Source organism: Trachymyrmex septentrionalis, unplaced genomic scaffold, assembly GCF_001594115.1.
Source record: "Trachymyrmex septentrionalis isolate Tsep2-gDNA-1 unplaced genomic scaffold, Tsep1.0 scaffold91, whole genome shotgun sequence".
Classification (NCBI taxonomy): Eukaryota; Metazoa; Arthropoda; class Insecta; order Hymenoptera; family Formicidae; genus Trachymyrmex; species Trachymyrmex septentrionalis.
Window position 1 is genome coordinate 148775 of NW_017306102.1, and position 22213 is coordinate 170987.

A 22213-nucleotide genomic window follows, 5' to 3' on the forward strand; every position below is an offset into this window, starting at 1 on the left:
CTCCCTCCCGCCCCTCTTCTGCCTCTCTCCTCCCACCCCTCTTCCGCCTCTCCTCTTTTCCTCCACGCCGCTCCACCTCTTTCTCCCTTCCTCCTTCCACTCTTCCCTCCTTCCCTTTCTCCGCCTCTTCCTCCTTCCCTTTCTCTTCCTCTTCCTCACACGCGCGCGCACACACACACACACACCCACCCACCTACACGCGCGCACATGCATGTACACGCACCCTCCCCCCCAAACACACGCACACACGTACACGCACAGGTACACACACACACGAAATGAGTAACAAAAGGAGTCCTTCCCGGACACGTTAACAACCTGGCCGAACATGGCCGGGCGCTTTAAAAAAAAGTGCATGTCCGAATAAAACTAGACTGGTCTGGTCACCCTACATAAAGCACTTTGGAATCTACAATATATAGAAATTATGACTTCTTACAGGTATAAGGAGTTGAAATAAAGAAAAGGGTATTAAATGAATCTTCCATTTTTCTGCACATACATTGCAACGTTGGATGTTAAAAGCTAGTGTTATCACTGCAATAAGAACATTATTTAATCGAAATATGAGTATATTTACGCAATGTTTGAATCCTCTCACTGGTGTTGCTTCGTGGGAAGAAAAAGATCAATATTACGATTATCATCAAGAAGTAGCTAGATCTGCCTTTGCAGACATGCTACATGACCATGAACGAGTCAGTATCTTTTTATATTATTATTTTATATTTTTATTCATTGATAACACTGATTTACAACATTTTTGTTTCTCCATTCCTGAGTGGTGAATCTTATGTACTTTTAGCTGCTCAAAAAGAATGTATAAGATTGAACCATTACCTATAGATTTTGAGAAATTAATTTTATTTTTCCACAAATTGAAACAATTTTTCTATTACTCTACGATGTAAAATGCATAAGAATCACAATTTAAATAACAAGAAATAGTAATATTGTAAATCAGTGTCATTAATCAATTAATAAATCATAATTTTTTTACATTATGCATTACCAATAAAAAATAAAATCGAAGAAATTTTTTACTTAATACCATCATATTTATTTTCATACAATATATTATGTAAAAAAATATGTAAGTTTCTTCAGTTTACTATTACATACATTACGAATTTTACGTAGATAACAAAATGTTCCTTGTCATAAGAAAAGAAATAGATGCTCAGCACAAGTTTCTCTTCAATTGTCATCATGTTGCTGTCATCAGGGCAATAATAATTTCATTTCGGGCATTAGTTTGTCTAGGCAATACCTACCCAGATAACCAAGCGTAATTAATCATATTGAGCAAACTAATACACTGCATGAGTGTTGAATAGTTGTTTATTTGTCGTCATCATATCAAGTATCTTATCATACTGAACAATATGAATGATTATACAAATTATTAATGGAATTTTGAAAGCAAGCAGTCAGAAATATTAATATGTGATGATATGTTACCAGCAATGTGATGGTAACGTGACAACTGATGATTTGTCGGTTCGTCATAGTATTTTTTATGGCAGCAGGAACAGAGTAATAAAGTTTTCTTTCGTGTGTTGCATATTTGTCTTCAATCATTGAAAATGTATAGTTTATTAGTAAGTAATATGCATACATAATATTCTGTTATTTTTTTTTATTTATGCAAGCAGGATAGCAATTGTTGTGAATTTTTAAAATAAATGTTTTATTTTCGTAGTCATTGCCTTAGGTTTATTAAATTTAGTAATATAGGATATTATATTTATTATTTCATGGACTCTATATTTATTATTATTTTATATACACATACACGCGCGCGCACGCACGCACGCACGCACGCACGCACGCACGCACGCACGCACGCACGCACGCACGCACGCACGCACGCACGCACGCACTAAATTATTGGCATATTTTATATTGAAAGATATCTTTTTATTTAATTATAAAGGGTTAATCAATTTTTTATATACTATCAAATTTTTATCTTTTTTTTATATATACAGACTTATCAAATCATCTACGTGATGTATTTATGTACAAATATTGTTAAATTTATTTATTCAAAACAAGTAGACTGGACCGAGTCGAAAAGTCCTCTACCATTTTACGATTTTCGTTAATTAACGAGATATTAATTTCTAGATTCCCGAATAAGCGGATGAAATCGATGCATAAGACAACTTTAAGATATCTTTCAAAGTTCTTTATAAAATATTTTAAAGATGTTTCTTACAGAACTCTGAAAGATATCTTAAATTAAGTTATAAATATAATACATAAGTCTTATGTATTTTAAATTTTAGACATTTTGCTCATTAGATAACTAAACAAAAATTGTGAAAATTGCAAAATAATAAACAATTTTTCGATTCAGTTTGTCTGCTCTACCTGCCTACAAGAAGTATGTCAAAAAGTTTGGGACATCTTATATTTTTGCGGTATAATTCGCAAGGTGATATTAATGTTATCATATGAACATCATTGATATTTCGTCATATGTTGCCATCATGTTGTTGTGAACTTACTGTTTGTCGCAGACGCGCGCGCGCGCGACTTCTGATGACAACAAAATGCCGTTAACAAAATGCAGTCAAATCAAATCATTGAAGAAATGTACTAATGTCAACAAGTTGCCGTAATCTAATTTGCTAAAATAAATAACAATAAATGAAGGGCGAAGTAAGAGTCAGCCCATTTCTTTAAAAAGTCATATAATTAAAGGCATAAATTAAAAGTATAGAAAAGATTAAAAAAGGAAGAAAAGATATACTAAGAAATAATAATGGTGAAAAAATAAACATATATAACATTACAAGTTTCGGCTACCGGATTGAGCCCTCTTCAGACGTTAAAACATAATGGAAACAGAATTAAAAAATAATTATCGGAAATGTTCACAAATTAAGAATACACGCAGTTCGATTGAGTCTCGATGTAGAACTCGACATTATTCGCACGATTGAACAGTCAAAAATGTGTCATGTTTCTTAGGAAAGTTCTAGTTGATAAAAAAGAAAAAAAGAAAAAGACCTCTTATGAAAAAAGTAAACTTAAATAACAACCGTAATTATGATAAAACATATCTAATTTGCTGTAATCTGATGTCAAATTCATATAAGTATAACCTAAGACGCACAATAACGAAGCACCTTGGCTCGAATTTCTAGAAATTGGTTGCTTCAACGGTTGTCAGCAACATGACGGCAATCTCAGAGTCATTTGGCTATATGGATAGAGGTATTATGCGGACAACGGTTGTTTGCGCAAATGAGCGGAAATGTTGTAACAAACTTATTGCCATAAATGTTGCTGCAAGCTGTTGAAAATCATTTTTGTAAAATATTTAGTCCACATTTCTGTTAACGGAAAGGAAATAGAGCGTCGTCGAGCAGTATTGAACCAGAGTGTTGCATCGAGTTAAATTTCTCGATTTTAATAAAACGACATAGAATAAAATAAAATACACAGCATTAAAAGATTTTTCAGCTGTGTTCTAATGGAATAATTTTTTTAAGTGACCCCCAAAGGTTCTAAGCTGAAAACATAATACTTTTGAAATATTTACCGAGTTAATAAAATCTCCTGATACTTTAAAATGTTATCACGCTTGTTACGCTTACCTAAGATTTCGATCACATTTCGTTCACATTCGACAAGAACTCGACAACGCACGTTCAGTTACAATGTCGCTAGATTACTGGTAATATATGGGAGTAAGATTTTAGGCGGAAACTGTTTCCTTCATGTTGCTCTGTGATTTCTAACAACTTATTATGCGATCAGTTTATAAGAGGGCAACTGTTGTCATCAAGTTGCTCATAAGAGTTAGTAGCAATAAAAGTTGGCAATTTAATAGGCAAAATCGGAAGTTGTTTTCTTAAATATTGAAGGCAATTTAAGCAACGCAACTTCAAACAAATTTACAGCAACCTGCAGGCAACTTGCTATCTGGCGAATTATAGTATAAAAAATTCAAATTGAACTTTCTATTTATAAATGAAAGATGATAAAGTCCGATGTACATAAGGCGCAGAACACGAGTCGCAAGCTTGTTGCGTCAGCCAATCTCGAAACATTACTTTTCAAATTGATGCATCAGATTGGCTGATGCAACAAGCTGCGACTTGAGTTTTGCGTCTTAAGCCTTAGTCTAGATAAGTCGCAGCACTCAAATCACATTCGCATTCGCGATAGTCAATCAGAAGTGTTAATGGTACTAATAACAGTTTCTGATTGAGTGTCGCGAATGTGAATGCAAATGCGCTTTGCGTGTGACTTATCTAGACGAGATTTAAGAGTAGAATGAGGCGTATTTACCGCGTATCGTGTAATCGCGTAATCAATTAGAAATCAGTAAAATGTGAAACCAGAACAACGCTTCTGATCGGGTGACACTCAATTGAACACGTTCAATTGAACGCCGATTAATTCGACACTGAGCAACTGGACACCGATTAATTGGACACCTTGGCAGGAGGGGTAAAAGTCGCTTTGCGTAGGAAGTTGAAATCCAAGTGTAACGATATGATTATAGAAGTCGTATGCCCCTTGGCAGGAGGAAGGTGGGGTGAAAGTCGCTTCGCGTGGAAAGTCAAAACCCATGTGCAGCAATACAATTAGAGAAGCCGTGTGCCCCTTATCATCACAATCACCATCCCCATCTCCATCATCATCATTTCTTTCCCTCCCCCCTCTCTTTCTTTCCCTCCCCCTCCCCCCCGCAATATGCGAGTTAGTGAATATAATTTTCGTATGACATGTAGACATAAAAAACGGACAGCAGTGCCTGTACTAACATGTCCATCGGCGATAATAGCAGACCGTTATCGGTCGGTAATTATTGATAGTTATCAATATAAACAATAAATATGTCGAGATATCGCGATACTTGAAGTATTTCTATTCTGGAAAGTCAAATGGAAATCTATGAAATTTTGTTCGTATTTTTCATATATATTCTGATAAGTTTCCCAATTCTCTAAAAAAACGTAAAATATATATAGACTTTGGCTGCTTATTTTGCCGATGAAATGTCATTATTTAAATATCATATTGGTAATAATTTATTATATTTTGTACAGTAAATTTATAATACTATAATATAACTTCTATAGGTATTTCTACTCTGTAAGGTCAAGTAAAAATATATGAAATACCTTTTGTGCTTTTCATATACGTTCAGATGGGATTTTTAAATCGTTAAAAAAATCAGATAGAAATCTGTGAAATTTCATCCGTATATTTCGTATATAATACATTTAGATAAGTTTTCTAATTCGTTAAAAAAAATAATAGAACCTTATAGACTTAGTTTTATACGAGTATATCGCCGATAGAAACTCATAGAATAAATTTCAGATTAATAATGATTTTATTTTTATCGTTAATACGATTGATTGTTATTCGTTAAGTAAACGATAGAATGTCAATTAGTTATTTTACTATTCTTTTAGATAGACAATTGATTGAATACAATAGAAAGAGATAGAATTTCTACCGTTAGTTTGCAACAAAATATAAATCTTATAGGAGCCAATAAAATACGATAGAATTTATATTTGATGCTTAAAAGATCAACGATACAGCTTATAGAAAACGATAGAAATTGATAGAAATTATATTATTCTCAATTGTTCTCTATCAACTTTTTTTATCAGGATTTTCTTATATCAAGGAACGTTTTATTATTTGGGAAGTAATCGAATTAGCAAAATTAAAATATCATACATTTTATTTGGTAGAATGAGAAGTATTACCTTGCCCTTAAAGCTGCTATTGAGAAGAAACATCAGGTCGGTGAAGAGGCTAACGTTCTTGACATAGGCACTGGAACTGGGTTGCTGTCGATGATGGCTGCCAGGTGCGGAGCAGATACTATAACGGCATGCGAGGTAAGAGAAAACTTTTGAAATTTTTTTCTAAATTCTTGAATTTTTTAAAGATACTGCTTATGCAGAAAGATCCTTATTTAGGCTTTCAAACCAATAGCCAAATGCGCCGTACAAATAATAAAGGAAAATGGTTTCGAAGATAAAATTCAATTGATTCGTAAGCGTTCTACAAAAATGATAGTAGGTAAAGATGGTGACATGCCGAAACGCGCAAATATTCTAGTTACTGAAGTGTTTGACACTGAGCTGATTGGTGAAGGAGCGTTATCAACATTCCGCCATGCACACAAGGTTCTTCTCGAGGTAACATCAAGCTTGCAAATGATCCTGTTCATCAAATATACTTATGCTTTGCTTTTACATTAGGAAGACAGCATTGTCATTCCACACAAAGGAACAGTATGGGCACAAGTAATTGAAAGCTTCAAAGTCTGTAGTTGGAACCGGGTGAAGCCTATTAAGAACGGAGAAGTATTGGTTGATACTCCACCGACTATCCAAGCATGCTCTGGTGCTGCAGCTGTACATGACATGCAACTATCACGTCTACCTTGCGATACTTTTGTGCCTTTGTTGCCAGCACAGCCTATTTTTAAGTAATAATTTTTCCTTTCTTTCTTAATCAATCAATATCGGTTTCATAATTCTGGATGAATTTCTCTTGACTCGTAAAAATTCGTCTTTTTTTAAATAAATATTTACAATAATAAATATTTCACATATAATTGTTAGCTACATGTCACAATTTCTCTTAAATAGAAAGAATTAGAAATAAGATTCTCTGTCAAAATCTTCCTTTTACTCTTAGATTATGTAGATTACAAATTTAAAAATCCGTGGGGTCCAACCTGAAATTCGTCAACTTGTTCTCGTACAAAATCACGCGATCGTTCCGTTAATTTTTGTGGTAATACAATATTTGATATGATTTCTTTATCGAAGGATTCTTTTTTATTTAAAATTTATTATATGCGGAGTCGAGTATTTGAAATCGAATCAAGTTTATTTGACAAATAACTGATTTACCAAGCTATCCACTATACTATGTTGATATATATTTTTAAATGTAAAGTTATGAGGCCTTCTATCTTTGTCGGGTGCAAAATTAGTTTATTTTTATGAATTTTTTAAAGAAAATCTATTATATATTATATAAAAATAAAAATGCAAATTTTTATATATAATTACCAAATGTCTAGATAGTAAACAAATTTTTATTTATAAAAAGATATACTATAATGTCTTAAAATGGCGACCAAATAGGAGAGGGGTGGGAGGGAGGGAGAGAAAGATAGAGAAAGAAAGAGATCGAAATAATTATTTTCAAAATGGCTTTAGGAGTTATTCTACACTTATATAGGATTCAAAAAATACAATTTAAAAAAATCGATTTTTTTACCCTTCCAATGAGAAAAATCCCTTAAACCATAATTAAAATTAAGAAAAAAACTTAGTGATAAAAATGTAATCAATCATATATAAAAAAAGAAAAGTTATTTAAATACATTGACCGAGTAATGAGAAAGGAATAGAAAAATAATAGTTTTGCTTCTTAATGATAATTTTTAAATAATTGATATTAAGAATGCATTTTAGGTTTGACTGGTCTGGCAAAAAACCCTTATTGAACAATGAAAAAGTATCATTACTTACACAACCGATAAGAAGTGGGACCGCACATGCAATTTTTATGTGGTGGGACTTGAATATGGACACAGATAATCAGGTAGGGAAGACCAAGGTCAATAGACTATAGGGCTTTAGGAGTTAATTCTAAATAATCGAGGCTACTTTACAAACAAATCGCGCGACATGTAAATGTCTGAGCACGCACCAGCGACTGCCGCTCAGTTCTGATATCTCGTAATTAATGCGTCTGTTATTGAAGTTACGCGCTACAATTTTAAAAAAATCGTAAATATTTTTATTCTTAAATTTTTATTTTACAATTGTATACAGGATGAAACATTTAAAACAGATTACCTGAATAACTCGCTTGTTTTTAACAATAAAAGGAAAAGTACCAAACAAAAGTTGCATGGTTTCGTATAAAGAGACGTATTTTAGTCATGTTGTTTTTCTTCTAGGTGGAGACGCTGAAAAGATATGAATTGGTAGAAAGAAAACACAGTTGTTTAAAAAAAAAATACGTATGCAAAATGGATTTAATTTTTTAAATAAGCAACTATGTATTTTCTGACTAATTGATTTACTTCATTATTCTTATTTCATAAAAGTATTAAAGTATGATTACCAAGAAATTAATAATTTACGAAATATTTTATATTTTATTCTGTCACATGTTGGCATAAAATGTTAAATATCTTATAAACTATAATATTAATTTTTTGATAATCGTACCTTAATACTTTTATGAACAGAATAATGAGATAAATCAATTAGTCAGACACATAGTTGCTTATTTAAAAAATTAAATCCATTTTGCATACATATTTTTTTAAAGCCACTATGTGTTTTCTTTCCACCAATTGATTCATCTCATTATTCTATTCATAAAAGTATTAAGATATGATTATCAAAAAATTAATAGTCTACAAGATATTTAATATTTTATGACAACATGTGACAGAATAAAATATAAAATACCTCGTGAACTATTGGTTTTTTGATATTATTATCTTAATATATACTTTTATATGCAGAATACTTAGAGGAACCATACTGTGTAAAAAAAATCATACAATTCTTTTTAAAAAAATGGAGATGACCTTTATATCTTTGTAGCGCCTCCACCTAGAAGAAAGATAACATGACCAAATATTCGCCTTGAAACCATGCAACTTTTGTTTAGCGCTGTTCTTTCCATTGTTAAAAACAAGTGAGTTATTCAGGTAATCTGTTTTAAATCCCTCCTCCTATATAATTGTCTGAGATATTTGATTTCCATTTAGATAGTAAATGTAATTCTTACTTAATAAAGTCCAACAAATTTTTTTTGTTTATCTGTTTTTGTTATCGTATACTATTAATGTTTTTAAAAAATGAACGGATGAGGCTAGTAGGCTAACCACAACAACGAGGTATGTAACTAATTTAGTAACGACTCTGATAGTATTTACTCTCAAACTTCTTGGAATGAAATTTTACTTTAAAAGAGTGAAAAAACAGTCAATTTTGAAAAAGAGTGAAAATGTTTCACATTTTGAAAAAGAATGACAATATTTTATTTTTTTAAACCCTGCCGAAAATTCTTGTATGAAATTTTCATATAAGATTAGTTTCATATGAAATTGGCACATTAAAGTTCTTATATGCTATTATATGATCTCATAAGTTTTTACATATTTTACAATAACATATTATATGTTTAAAGAAAATATAGGATATTATATGATTTTATAATATCTTGCATAGAAATTAGTTGTCTTGTAGGATCAGACTTATATGTACATGAAATTGGCACATTTAAAGTATTTTATGTTTTTATATGATCTCATAAATTCTTACATGTATTTATACTGTTACATTCGTCGTGCGTTATCCGCTACGCGCAACTGAATCGCCAGCCCGAGTGAACATGCACGCTCAATTCGCGGAAATAACTACATGTAAATTATAAAAAGGCACTAGACTCTTTATTAACGCTTGCATAGAGGCAATAGCACATAAGTAACAGCGAATAATGTTTCTGAAGGAAACAAGTTCGAACGGAACGCGTTAACAGTTCAAAAAAACGATCCAACTCTAACGGCCCGAGTCTCCTTGGCAACCTCCTGTCAATCCTTCTCGTTCATGACATGATTCAGCGCGCAGAGAATCGAAGCAGCGCCGATGTAACACTGCTCTCCCTTTCCTTTAGATTGTCGTTCCGACAATCTAAATAATTTCGATGTTTAATCAACATTTCCAGACGGCTTCACGCTCTACTCTGCGCGGTTGCACAGATTACCGAGCTCCCGTCTCATAATCAATGCCTATGGGAGGCTTCCGAGCAGGGCTCCTTTCGACTGCTTCACCAGAGCCACCAGAATTTTTTGGATTTCTCTTCACTCTTTCCTTGATACTTTTTTTTCGAACAGGAAGGAGAATTTAGCTTTTATCGCGATACTCTGCCTCTAGTTCCCGCCTTGGCATTTGCCCTCCATCCCGCGGAAAAACCATGACTCAAAAACCGCGGACGAGGCGGACTTCTTAAAAAAAAAAAAAACAATTCTCCTAAAATTGTTTTTCTTTATCTTTCCCTTTTGGACCAGTCCCAATCCGTTCTTCTACTACCGCCAGAATCGCAGAACGAAATCTCTTTCTCTCCGTGATGTGCGAACGAGCTCGAATCTTGTACCAGTACTGAACTCTGTGATTAGAAAAGAATAAACGCAGTAATTAGTTTATACGTAAATAGCTTATTTAATTCCCAAATATTTTGAACTTTTTTTTTAATGTACGGGCTCCGGGAGACCTAACCTAACTTTCTCCTAATTATCTCTCCGCATAAAAAACTAACCTGTCCGTCTTTCTCCTATGCCTAGGTGGATACCGAAGATTACGTCGCTCAGCTTGTCGATTATAGTGAAAGGTCTTTCCCATTTACTCTATAGCTTAAGACTCCAACGCTTTCTCCTACAAGGATTAAAAGGCAAACTTTCTGTCCTTCACGAAATTGTATCTGTCTAGCCTTCTGGTCGTACTAGACCTTCATGCGTTCGGACCTAATTTTCATCCGATCACAAACTTTACTGTGAATCTGCTCAAGTTTTTCCCTTAACTTTCCAATGTACCCGCTACCGATCCTTTTTCTTCTATCTTCGATGGATTTCCTCTTAACAAATCTACAGATAACCTGAGATTTCGTTCGAAACATATCTCAGCGGGGGACACATCGGCTGCCTCATGTCAAGGAAGACCTATACGCCAATAAAAACATTAAGACCCAATGACCTAAATCCTGTTGATTTTTGGAAACGAACTTCGCTAAATAACTCATTATCGTCTGGTGCTGGCACTCTATCTGTCCATCGGACTGAGGATGCACGGCCGTTGTTCTCGTCTTTATCCCAAGTATGAGCGCCAACTCCGCGCGCTTATACTTATCCTGGATTCAAAATTCCTGTCCTGATCAGTATGAATCTCCAAAGGAACACCATACCTAGAAATAACTTGATTAACAAAAGTTTCAGCCACTAATTTTGGCTCTTATATTTTTAAGTGGAAAAGCTTCCACCCATTTGCTAAAACAATCTACGATGATAAGTAAATATTTGTTTCCTAAGGAAGAAGTGGAAAAGGGATCCAATACATCCATTTATATTCTTTTAAATGGAAATTTAGTGTTATAAATTTGTAGGAGGATTCAGGGGAGGATTTCTCCTTCCTTGAAAGCTCCTTCTTTGAAACGCAGATCTTGCAAGACTGAAACACCAATTTTCTACATCCTGTTTGCAAGTGTAGAACTCAGTAGAACTTCTTTCGAATCTTCTCTAAGGTTTATTCACCTCGAAATGTCCGCCAGAAGGAAAGTTATGAGCTTCTTTTAGGATTTATCTTACACATTCTCGAAGTATTTAATAATTAATTGTAAAATATTTTCCTTCGAATTAGGAGCTTCCCGTTTCTTATACAGAACATCATTCGTTAAGACGAGAGCAATAAGATCAATAAATTCGACAAGCAGTGTCTTGAGCGGTTATCTTTTCCCGCGGCGGGCGCATTTTCGCTCCTTTGCCCCCATAGATGACCGAAATGCTAGACTCCCTCTGATCCTTACACCAAGTTTCCAGACATTCCCTTTCGAAAATCATACGGGCGACTTGATCGCTCTCATTTTGAACGTTTCTAGCTTCCACAATAATTATAATCTATCACATTTCCTTCTACATAACCCATCCGCATTTTTATGAATCCTTTCTGATTCTATCTCAAATTCGTACTGTTACAGTTTTTCTATCCAGCGGGCCAACTGCCCTTCCAGATTTCTAAAAGTCACCTAAGCGACGCGTGGTTCGTTCGTACCACAAATTTTCGTCGTCATAGAGGTAATGATGAGCGCACTTTATCGAATCGACAACGGCCAGGAGTTCTCGACGAGTTGCACAATAATTTCTTTTGGCCTTACTAAGCACCCGACTAAAGTAACCTATAACTCTCTCGACCTCGTCCTATCTCTGAGACAGGACCGCGCCGATTTCAATGTTGGAGACATCCGTGTCCGAGATGAATTCTCCTCCCCGGGGAAAAGAAAAAATTGGGGGGAATGTCAACGCTTGCTTCAGTTCTTTAAAAGCCCTATGACACTCTTCCCGCCACACAAACAAATTTACATCGATTCTCAGTGAGTTTCTCAAAAAGGTTTAATCAGGATGGAAAATTCCTTCACGAATTTGTGATAATACAAACCTAAGAAACTTCGTACTTGATTCTTGCTATGTGGAATAGGCCAGTCTTTTACGGCCACAATTTTTTCTGGGTCTGTAGCGATTCCTCTAGCTGAAATAATGTGTCCCAAATATCTAACCTCCCTTCTCGAAAAGTTATACTTTTTAGGATTAATTTTTAAGTTTGCCGACCGAAATTGCTGAAAACTTTTCTTAGATTTGATATCATCTTTTCACACCTCTTTCCGAAAACAATTACGTCATCGAGATAGACCAAGCACTTCCCGGAGAGTAACTTTTGCATAATCTTTTCCATCAACCGTTTGAAGGTCGAAGGGGCTTTGCACACCCTAAACGGTATTATCTTGAATTGCCAAAGCCCTTTGCAATGGAGAAAGTCCTCTTCTCTCTATCCTCAGCGGATTTTGATCTACCAATATCTGCTCTTTAAGTCTAACGTGGAGAATCAGGAATTGCCCGATAATTAATTGTTCGATGATAACGTATATCCGTAGATAATTCTTTTTCGTGACCGCATTCAATCTCCTATAATCTATTCTTAGGGTCCCATCTTTTTTCTTTACCAGGACCAGTTGGGAAAATGGGCTTTGCGATTCTTCAATTACCCCCTGTTCTTTCATATCCTCGATAATTCTATCAATCTCCCGCATTTTATAGGAAACCCGTCGCGGCGTCTGCTTTATAGTAGAATATGTACACTCCGGGTACGTTAAACGTGATAGCCTCTCTATTTCAGTACCGAAGATGGCGGAATTTTCCCCGAATTTTTGTTTCCGATTCGTAAATTGAGAATACGCCGTTTGTGACAAATAACTCTCTCCAAAACGCAACTCTAATTTATCTTTTAGTTCCGCGTATTCTAAATTATCTATATCCTGCACGTATTTCAAGATGACGCGCGCCTTTCTCCTCAAACAAAAAGTTAACGCGATCGTCTTTGACGTTTTGCTCCAACGATTTTCCCGTGCAATTAATTCGAATTGAGAGAGGAACTCGCGCGGGCATCCCTCTCCATCGAACGTATCGAGCTTTAATTTAGAACCGAACTCATCACGAGCTTCGAACGCATCTCCACGCATCCCTACGCGAGACTATATCGTGTCGTCGCGCTCGCCACTTCTAAAATTTACCGGAACATTATTACTAGAGAGACTTAGCTGGATGTTTTGTTGGGATATATGCTTCCGGCAATCTCCTTCGAAGTTGTGCTCTTCGTCTCGGCGCCGCAACACCGCTAACAGCTTCTCGTGTTCGCTGCTCTTCCCGAAGCTGTCACATCTCCGATAGCGCGGTCTGCAAGGCTGTCATTTCTGGCGTCTGTTTCCACTTTCGTCGTGCGGCTCGGTAAGCTGTCGTTTCGGACGTTCTTCCGGGCTTTCCAACTCCACTGATATCATCCCTTCGAAGTCCATTATTTGAGCTCTTTTTCTTGTCACGATAGGCGAAGCATTCCCGTCGTACGGATTCTCCGAATTGGACGAGCCCTCAAAATGTTACACTCGCCGTGTATTATCCGCTATGCGCAATCGAATCGCCAGCCCGAGTGAATATGCACGCACGATTCACAGAAATAACTACACGTAAATTATAAAAAGGCACTAGATTCTTTATTAACGCTCGTACAGAGGCAACACATAAGTAACAGCGAATAATGTTTTTGAAGGAAGCGAGTTCGAATGGAACGCGTTGATAGTTCAAAAAAACGATCCAACTCTAACGGCCCGCATCTCCTTGACAACTGCCTGTCAATCTTTCTCGCTCGTGATGCGATTCAGCGCGCAGAGAATCGAAGCAGCGCGAATGTAACAATACGTTTACTATCAGATCTGATGAGTCACTTATAATGGCAACATTTTTAACATTGGACATTATTTATTAAAATTCTACAATTTTTCTCTTGGATTGCATTTCGTTCATTGAGTCATTTGGATCATGTTAACGGCAGCACTCCTCCAACAGGAATTGAAAAGACTCATTAAGATGCAATCGTTGAGAAATTATCAGGAATTTAAAAACCTAACGTTACATTTACACTGAGAAACCTATTTAGTTGAATCAATTAATTTCTTGTTTGGATATGGGCAAACAAATCCTTGATTGATGCAATGAAATAATTTAATTGAAGCCAAATATTTATTGTAAACAACTTTATCAGAAACAAGTAAAATGTTATGACTAAATGCTTTGTTTCAACTAAATTATTTTATTCCATCAACTAAAGATTTGTTTGCCCATATTTAAAGAAGAAATTAATTCAACTAAATGGGTTTCTCTCTGTACGTCTATTATTAATTCGTTGAAAGTGACGGGAAGTTAGTCCGAAAATGGAAAATTATTGTTTAATCATTTAAACAAGAATTTTTACAAGAATATATATAATATAATTTATTATAGCGCATCTTTAACCGCGCAGTTTACTCTCATTTGCTTATTTATCGAATTAAAAATTTAAAAGCTCTAATAACTAAAGTTATTAAATAAATAAAATTGTTATGACAGTGTTATATGATATATTAAATATTTTTTTTCAGTCTGCTGAAATATAAAAATTTCCCTATATATGTGTTTTCTTATAAATTATTTACAGACTTTATTTGAACTTCTGAAATCTTTTAAGATCTTAAAATTGTTGCGAGATGAAAGAAATCCGTATTACGTTTCCTTTTTCTCGTTTTATTTTCTCTTCTTCTATAACTGTCCGTATTCGCAATTCTGACTTCGTGGCGACTCGAGTTGTCACCATTACAAAAAACAAAACTCTCCTCGCGGCAACATGCCTCACTTCCTCGCTGCGCTCGCACTAGTCCAGCGCCGCTCGGTAATTTTTTGGGCGCGTATCTCAAATAAGTTCTTTCGTTCTCAGGCGCGAACAAAGATGTTTTTAGAACTTAAAGATTTTATATAATCTCATATAAGATACGAGATCTTATACGATTTGAATAAGAAGTACAATAATTAAATTCCTTATAAGAACTTATAGATTTTATACGAACTTTTTTATAAGATATGTACAGATTTTCTATGAAAATCTTAAACCGATTAAGATCTTACAGAATCTTAAAAGTTTTCAGAACTTCAAAGATTTTGTGTTCTCACACAGGTACTTATAAGATCTTATATGATGTGATCTTATATGAGATCTTATTTGATTGTTACAAGAACTTATTAGATTACTTATAAATATGTATTTATAAAAATTTTCGGCAGGGAAGAGATTTACCTCAGTGTCAAATGTTATAAGTTTTATTTCCTCATGTCCAATTTCGATAAAATTACGTTTATTCAACGTGTTTTTGCACAAAATGAACGAATTTAGTAAAAAGAAGCATTGTTCTGCCTTACGAATTGAAATGTTAATTATTAAAGTTTGTTAGGTTAGGAAATCTATCATTCGCTACGTCCTGGTAAAAACGTTGATAAAAAAATCTTATCATTTTGAAAATTTGGTTCGTAAATTCATTAATTTGAATCAGATCTTATAGGAATCTTGTACAAATCTTATAAAATCTGATAAAATACGATAGGATTCATATCCGATCAACCGTTATGCTCGCGAAGTCAATGATAGAAATGGTATAAACTTATAGAAAATAATACAATGATAGAAATCCTATTGTTCTTAATCGCTCTCTATCAACTTTTTTTTACCAGGGCGATCTCACTCTATTCCATAGCTGCATTGTCATTCTCTTTGAAATTTTACTCAAAAGAATTAGAAAGTATTCTTTTTTTATTTTAAATGCACCTATAATGCAATAATTTTTGTAGCTTTAATAAATTTTAATAATAAAAATATGCAATAATAGTCAAATATATAAGAAATTTTTCATGCATAAATATAAGTTTGTATAAACATACATAATATAATAAATTATATATGTTTATGAACATTTATACATAAACATTCATAAATATTCATAAACATATATGTATAATTATATATGAAATATGTTCATATATGTTCATACATTCTTCTTTCTTTTATAAAATTACTTTTAAATGTAATAGAAGTAGTAATAATAATGTGCAAATATTAAGAATAATTTTGTGTACATATGGGCACATTCTAAATGCATAAAGGGCAACTTATTGTATTATGTTTGTTATAATTGCAATTTGGATAACGAGATTCGGATAAATTGTTATTTATCTAATAACAAGGTACAAAGTTATACATTTTTTATTTTTTAATAAATATGTTTGTATTTAAAATATATTTTTATAAAGGTTTTGTCAATATGTAGCCAAAGGTATATCTTAAAATATACATTAAACGTATACATTAAATCTTTATTTTAATAATGTTAGTCAAATTATCCTTAGTCACCTTACCTCGTCCCGAGGCTAGTTGAATCAGATGGAATGCATTAGAAAAATGCATTTTATTCATATTAATTATCAGTTTCTCTTTATTATTAAAATATTATTAGATAGTTAAATGTATGTAGTAACTGGTGTAGAATTCATTATTCGATAAGTCTCTTAATTTCATTTGTAAAAATTCGAAACTGAAAAATGAGTCTATTAAGTCTGCCCTAATTAATACGTCTATATATAATATTATTTTTTTAATTTTTTTATGAATTTCAGTCATGTATCATTATTATAGTTGTTGCTGAGTTGCGCACCTGTATGGGAACATCCAAATGTACCTGATAACATGAAAAAAGATGTCTCATGTTTGCAAAAGATGGTGGATTTAATACCGTGGAGGGATCACTGGATGCAAGCTGTCTATTACCTTCCAGAGGAAGTATCTATCACATATGGCACCGAGGTCAACCTTATCGGTTATCACGATGAATATTCCTTCTGGTTTAAGTTATTGAATAGACCAGTGTAAGTTTCTGTTTTTTTCTGTAATAATTTCATGCACTGCATATTTCGTATAATTTATAATATAATTATTTTTTATTTCTTCTCTTTTATTTATTAGTCGCTTTTATAAAGCTGGCTATTTAAAAATAATTTTAATTATATATATCTATTATATTAAATAAAATTGAAAATTTTTCACAGAGATGAGATTCCAGATTGTCATAGGCCCGAGTGCAATTGTTGGGCACATATCGCGTATTCGCGAACGCGAATTGGTCAATTAAACGACCCAGTTCGTAATCAGAGATACGTAAAGGCTTTGCAAAAAAAGATCACTCCAAACAGCGTTTGTCTCTGCCTTTCGGATGGTTGTCTGTTAGCCCTCGTGATTGCAAGATTGGGTGCAAAAGTGTTTTTATTGGAGCAGAATTACCTATCGCGTAGAACGATGGAAATGTTCGTACAGGTAAACGAGCTCTCTGATCGAATAAAGATTGTCGAATCGATTGACGGTCTACCAAAGGCAAGCGACATTGATTTCATTTTTGGCGAGCCATATTTCCTGAGCTCCATCGTGCCTTGGGAGAATCTGCGATTCTGGTATCTTGCTTCTAAATATCCATCGAGTATTGCGAAAATGCCGGTCATAGCGACGATCAGAGCTGTCGCTGTTGAGTTTAAGGATTTGCAGAAAATAAGAGCTCCTCTTGGCACTTGCGAGGGTTTTGATCTGTCCTCTTTTGACAAACTTATTCAAGTTGGTTTCATTAGCTCATTCTTATCTTTTTTTATTATTTATAAGATTAAAAAAAGATTCTACTTTCAGATATCTAGTGAGAAAAGTGACAATCCCGTAGAGGCGCAGCCACTTTGGGAATATCCTTGCAAAGCATTATCTTCAGGCTTTGATATCATAAAACTCGATTTAACACAAAACGTAAATTTCAATAAACGCAAGAAAATAACAGGAGAGATACCTATTTTAGAGTATGTATTATATTGAGTAAAGTTAGTATTAAGTAGCTTACTAGTTCAGGAAAATTAGACGATTTTTAGCGATATAAAGAAAAAAAATTGCTGCAAAGCTGAATTTTTGCATAGAGGTCTATAATATTGGGAGTATAAATAAGTTTCCGCCGTTTGACAAACAATGGCGCTACCAGTATGTTATAGTTAAAATTGTCAGCTGTAAAACGTCATATCGTAAGGTTGGACATCTAGCAACAACATAACCTTGAAATATTAGCGATTTTGCATCAGCATCTTATATCTTTTTTCGTACGAAAATGTCGAGTTTTGAGCCGAATAAGCATCATTTGCGGGAGCTTTTGATTTACTTCTTTAATTTGAAGAAATCTGCAGTTGAGGCGCATCGATTGCTTGTAGAAGCATATGGTGAGGCTGCCTTAAGTGAGAGAAGTTGCCGTCAGTGGTTTCAAAAGTTTAAGAACGGTGAATTTGACGTCGAAGACAAAGAATGTAGCGGAAGGCCGAAAGTGTACGAAGACGCGGAATTGGAAGCATTATTGGATGAAGATTCGTGCCAAACGCAAGAAGCACTTGCACTTACATTAGGAATGACTCAACCAGCAATTTCATATCGCTTAAAATCGTTGGGAATGATTCAAAAGCAAGAAAATTGGGTTCCATATGAATTGAAGCCGAGAAACCTTGAACACCGATTTCACATGTGAAATGCTGCTTGCCAGGCATAAACGAAATGGTTTTTTGCACCGTGTAGTCACTGGTGATGAAAAATGGATCCACTACGATAACCCAAAGAAGAAATCATGGGGACCACCTGCCCATGCTTCAACATCGACAGCCAAGCCGAACATTCATGGGAAAAAGCTCATGTTGTGTATTTGGTGGGATCAGCTAGGTGTCGTTTATTATGAATTGCTCAAACCGAACGAAACCATTACTGGGGCTCTCTACCGAACACAATTGATGAGATTGAGCCGAGCACTCAAGGAAAAACGCGCCCACTACTACTCCAGACACGACAAAGTTATTCTTCTGCATGATAATGCTCGTCCACATGTTGCGGCGCCGGTCAAAACCTACTTGGAAACACTCAATTGGAAAGTTTTACCCCACCCGCCGTATTCACCAGACATTGCTCCTTCTGATTACTACCTGTTTCGATCGATGGCGCATGGCCTGTCTGAGCAACACTTCACATCATATGAAGATACCAAAAATTGGGTCGATTCGTGGATAGCTTCAAAAGATGAAGCGTTTTTCCGACGCGGTATCCGTATGCTGCCAGAAAGATGGGAAAAAGTAGTGGCTAGCGATGGACAATACTTCGAATAAAACATTAGGTACCGTTCTTTCACAATAAATGCCCAATTTTTGATAAAAAACGGCGGAAACTTATTTATACTCCTAATAATATTCTTATTAATATATTGTATCAAAACTTCCTATGTGTAAAAGCATGGCCGGCTGTGCCATCTTAAAAAAATGACGCACAAAAATTTTTTTTTCAAATATCTCAGGAACTATTCTATGTACGGAAATGAACGTGCAGTTCGAAAATGAAGCTGATAAAATTCCTCACAATGTTGTTTTTAATGAACCTCATACGACCAATAATTCCCGAGATAGATTTTTTTTTAAGGATCTTTTATTTTCGAACGTAACGTAAATTTATTATGTCTTCGTAAATATCTCAAAATTGGCTGCACTCACATACAAAACGCATATGATAAAATCGAAAAAGTATTTAAATATCAAAATAATTTTTTTATTGAATGTTGTACGACTGACAGTTCCAGAGATATTTGGATTGGGATTGTAGGCTACCTACGAACCGTTGAACTCCTCAAAATAGCCATTAACCGCAGACTCCACCTCTTCATTGTTGGTAAATCCTTCACCACCGAGCCATTTTTTCAAGTTTGGAAAGAGAAAATAATCCGAGAGGGCTAAATCTGGCAAATAGAGTGCGTGGGGAAGCAATTCGAACTTTAATTCATTGATTTTGGCCATCGCGATAATGGATGTGTGAACTGGTGCATTGTCTTGATGAAACAACACTTTCTTTTTCGCCAAATGTGGCCGTTTTTCCTTGATTTCATCACCCAAACGCTGCAATAAGTTCGCATAATACTCGCCATTGATTGTTCTTCTTTTCTGAAGGTAATCAATGAAAATTATGCCACGCGCATCCCAGAAAACTGACGCCATGACCTTGCCTGCCGATGAAACTGTTTTTGCTTTCTTCGGAGTCGATTCCCCCTTTTCAGTCCATTGCTTCGACTGTTCCTTCGTTTCAGGTGTGAAGTGGTGGACCCATGTTTCATCCATGGTTATGAATCGGCGCAAAAATTCGGCTTTATTGCTGCGAAACATCGCCAAACACTCGATTGAAACATCCTCTCGACGCTGCTTTTGTTCGATTGTGAGCGCGGCACCCACCTTGCGCACAGCTTTCTCGTCTCCAAATTTTCAGCCAATATGCGATGTACAGCACTTTTTTAATGTTTACTATGTCTGCTAGCTCGCGCACTTTCAATCGACGGTCACCTAATACCATTTTGTGGATTTTCTTCACCATTTTTGGAATGGCCACCTCACTTGGTCGACCACTGCGATGTTCGTCTTCGCAGCTCGTACGGTTCGTTTAAACTCTGCCACCCAATATTTTACTGTTGTAAACGAAGGAGCAGACTTCTCCAGAGTAGAATCCAGCTCGGCTTTGATATTGGTTGGGCTAAGACCTTTCAAATGAAAGTATTGTATCACATAACGATGACCAATTTTTTCCATCTTTGCAAATTCACCGAGATCGTCCACTATTGATGGCTGCCAAACAAATACTGAACAACGTAGCGTCTTCAAACTTCATAGTTAAGCTTTAGAAAGTTGGTGCTTTCCCCTACAGTGATTTTTTTTATACAACAACCGCCATTTGTACGTCAGGTCGGGTACTTCTGGGACCACCCTCGTATGTTAATAAGAGCATTGTTATAATTGGTTCATGACATCTCAAGATTTAACTTAAGAAATCATTAAAGTTGACGACTATTCAGGTTAGGAAATTTGTCATAGTAGTGATTCATTGCTTTAAAAATACAACAATTCACTGTTTTAACAGAAAATTTGATAATTATACAGTTTAGCTTGCGCAGCTCAAAAATCAATAAAATTCTTATTCGCGTTTAAGCATAAAAAGAAAGAATCTGGCAGAAATAAGCGTCGCACTGCTTTGCGAACCGAGATATTAAACGTTAAAGTTGACCACTATTGAGGTTGAGAAATCTGTCACAATCACATAATACTAAATTCACTGCTTTAAAAACATAAATTTACTGCTTAAAAACAAATTCTCTGGTTTAAATACAAATTCACTGCTTTAAAAATAATATAAGAAAATAATTTATATTTTTAAAGCAGAATATTTGTTTTAAAGCAAAAAAGCTTATGTTATTTAAAATTAATACCTTAATTTTTTTTATATGGATTAAAGTTTAAGTCCAACATTTTTTTAAATAGATGCTGTAACTACAATATAAACGCGACTCCGCCGTTGTCTAAATTTCCTATAAATTTTGAAAAAAGTTACAAATGTTTCATAATGTATTATTAAATTTGTTAATTAAAATTAATAAATGCTTGTTTTAATGTGAAACATATAAAGAGTCCTCTGATATTGCATTTATATACATAAAATTTATAAGAATCATTCGTTTATGATCGGTTAAATCTCGATCTCAAAACATTTCCCATACGAATTTTGGCCACAAATTTACATTATCAACAACATTTTGAACAGCGAGCCAAGGATTTTTATTTAATTGCTTTACTGAATATATTATTTTTCAATATAATCAAATAAGAGTCTGCAGTAGAGAAATATCTTGTCTGCCTACAAGAACTTGCACACGCGATCACGGCGCATAATCATATCGATACATTTAAGTATGACAGATTTCTTAATCTCAATAATCATCAATTTTAATGTTTAATATCTCGATTTGCGGGACAGAGTGACATTTTTTCATTATCAAATATTTATTTTTATGCATCGATTCAGAGTATTTTTATTAAAATTTGAGGTGAACGAGATCTTCTTAACATTTAACATTTATCATTTTTGCTTAAGTCCATCTCGAACATGTCTTGACAAAGATCGTCATATTTACTATATATATATAT

General features: G+C 34.4%; 1 protein-coding gene across 2 annotated transcripts in view; it reads left to right on the forward strand.

Moving 5' to 3' along the window:
* Positions 1-22213, forward strand: part of LOC108756040 (protein arginine N-methyltransferase 7) — a 29667-nt gene that overhangs the window by 2152 nt on the left and 5302 nt on the right. The window contains exons 2-9 of one of the 2 annotated variants that reach the window (XM_018499586.1): positions 442-698; positions 5730-5879; positions 5961-6182; positions 6246-6475; positions 7476-7605; positions 16839-17068; positions 17249-17804; positions 17874-18034. In XM_018499586.1, coding sequence (XP_018355088.1) covers positions 516-698; positions 5730-5879; positions 5961-6182; positions 6246-6475; positions 7476-7605; positions 16839-17068; positions 17249-17804; positions 17874-18034 — 1862 coding nt within the window. In that variant the 5' untranslated portion in view covers positions 442-515. Of the gene's footprint in view, positions 1-441; positions 699-5729; positions 5880-5960; positions 6183-6245; positions 6476-7475; positions 7606-16838; positions 17069-17248; positions 17805-17873; positions 18035-22213 lie in introns of those variants that run through there. The other variant, XM_018499587.1, reaches the window with a different exon arrangement.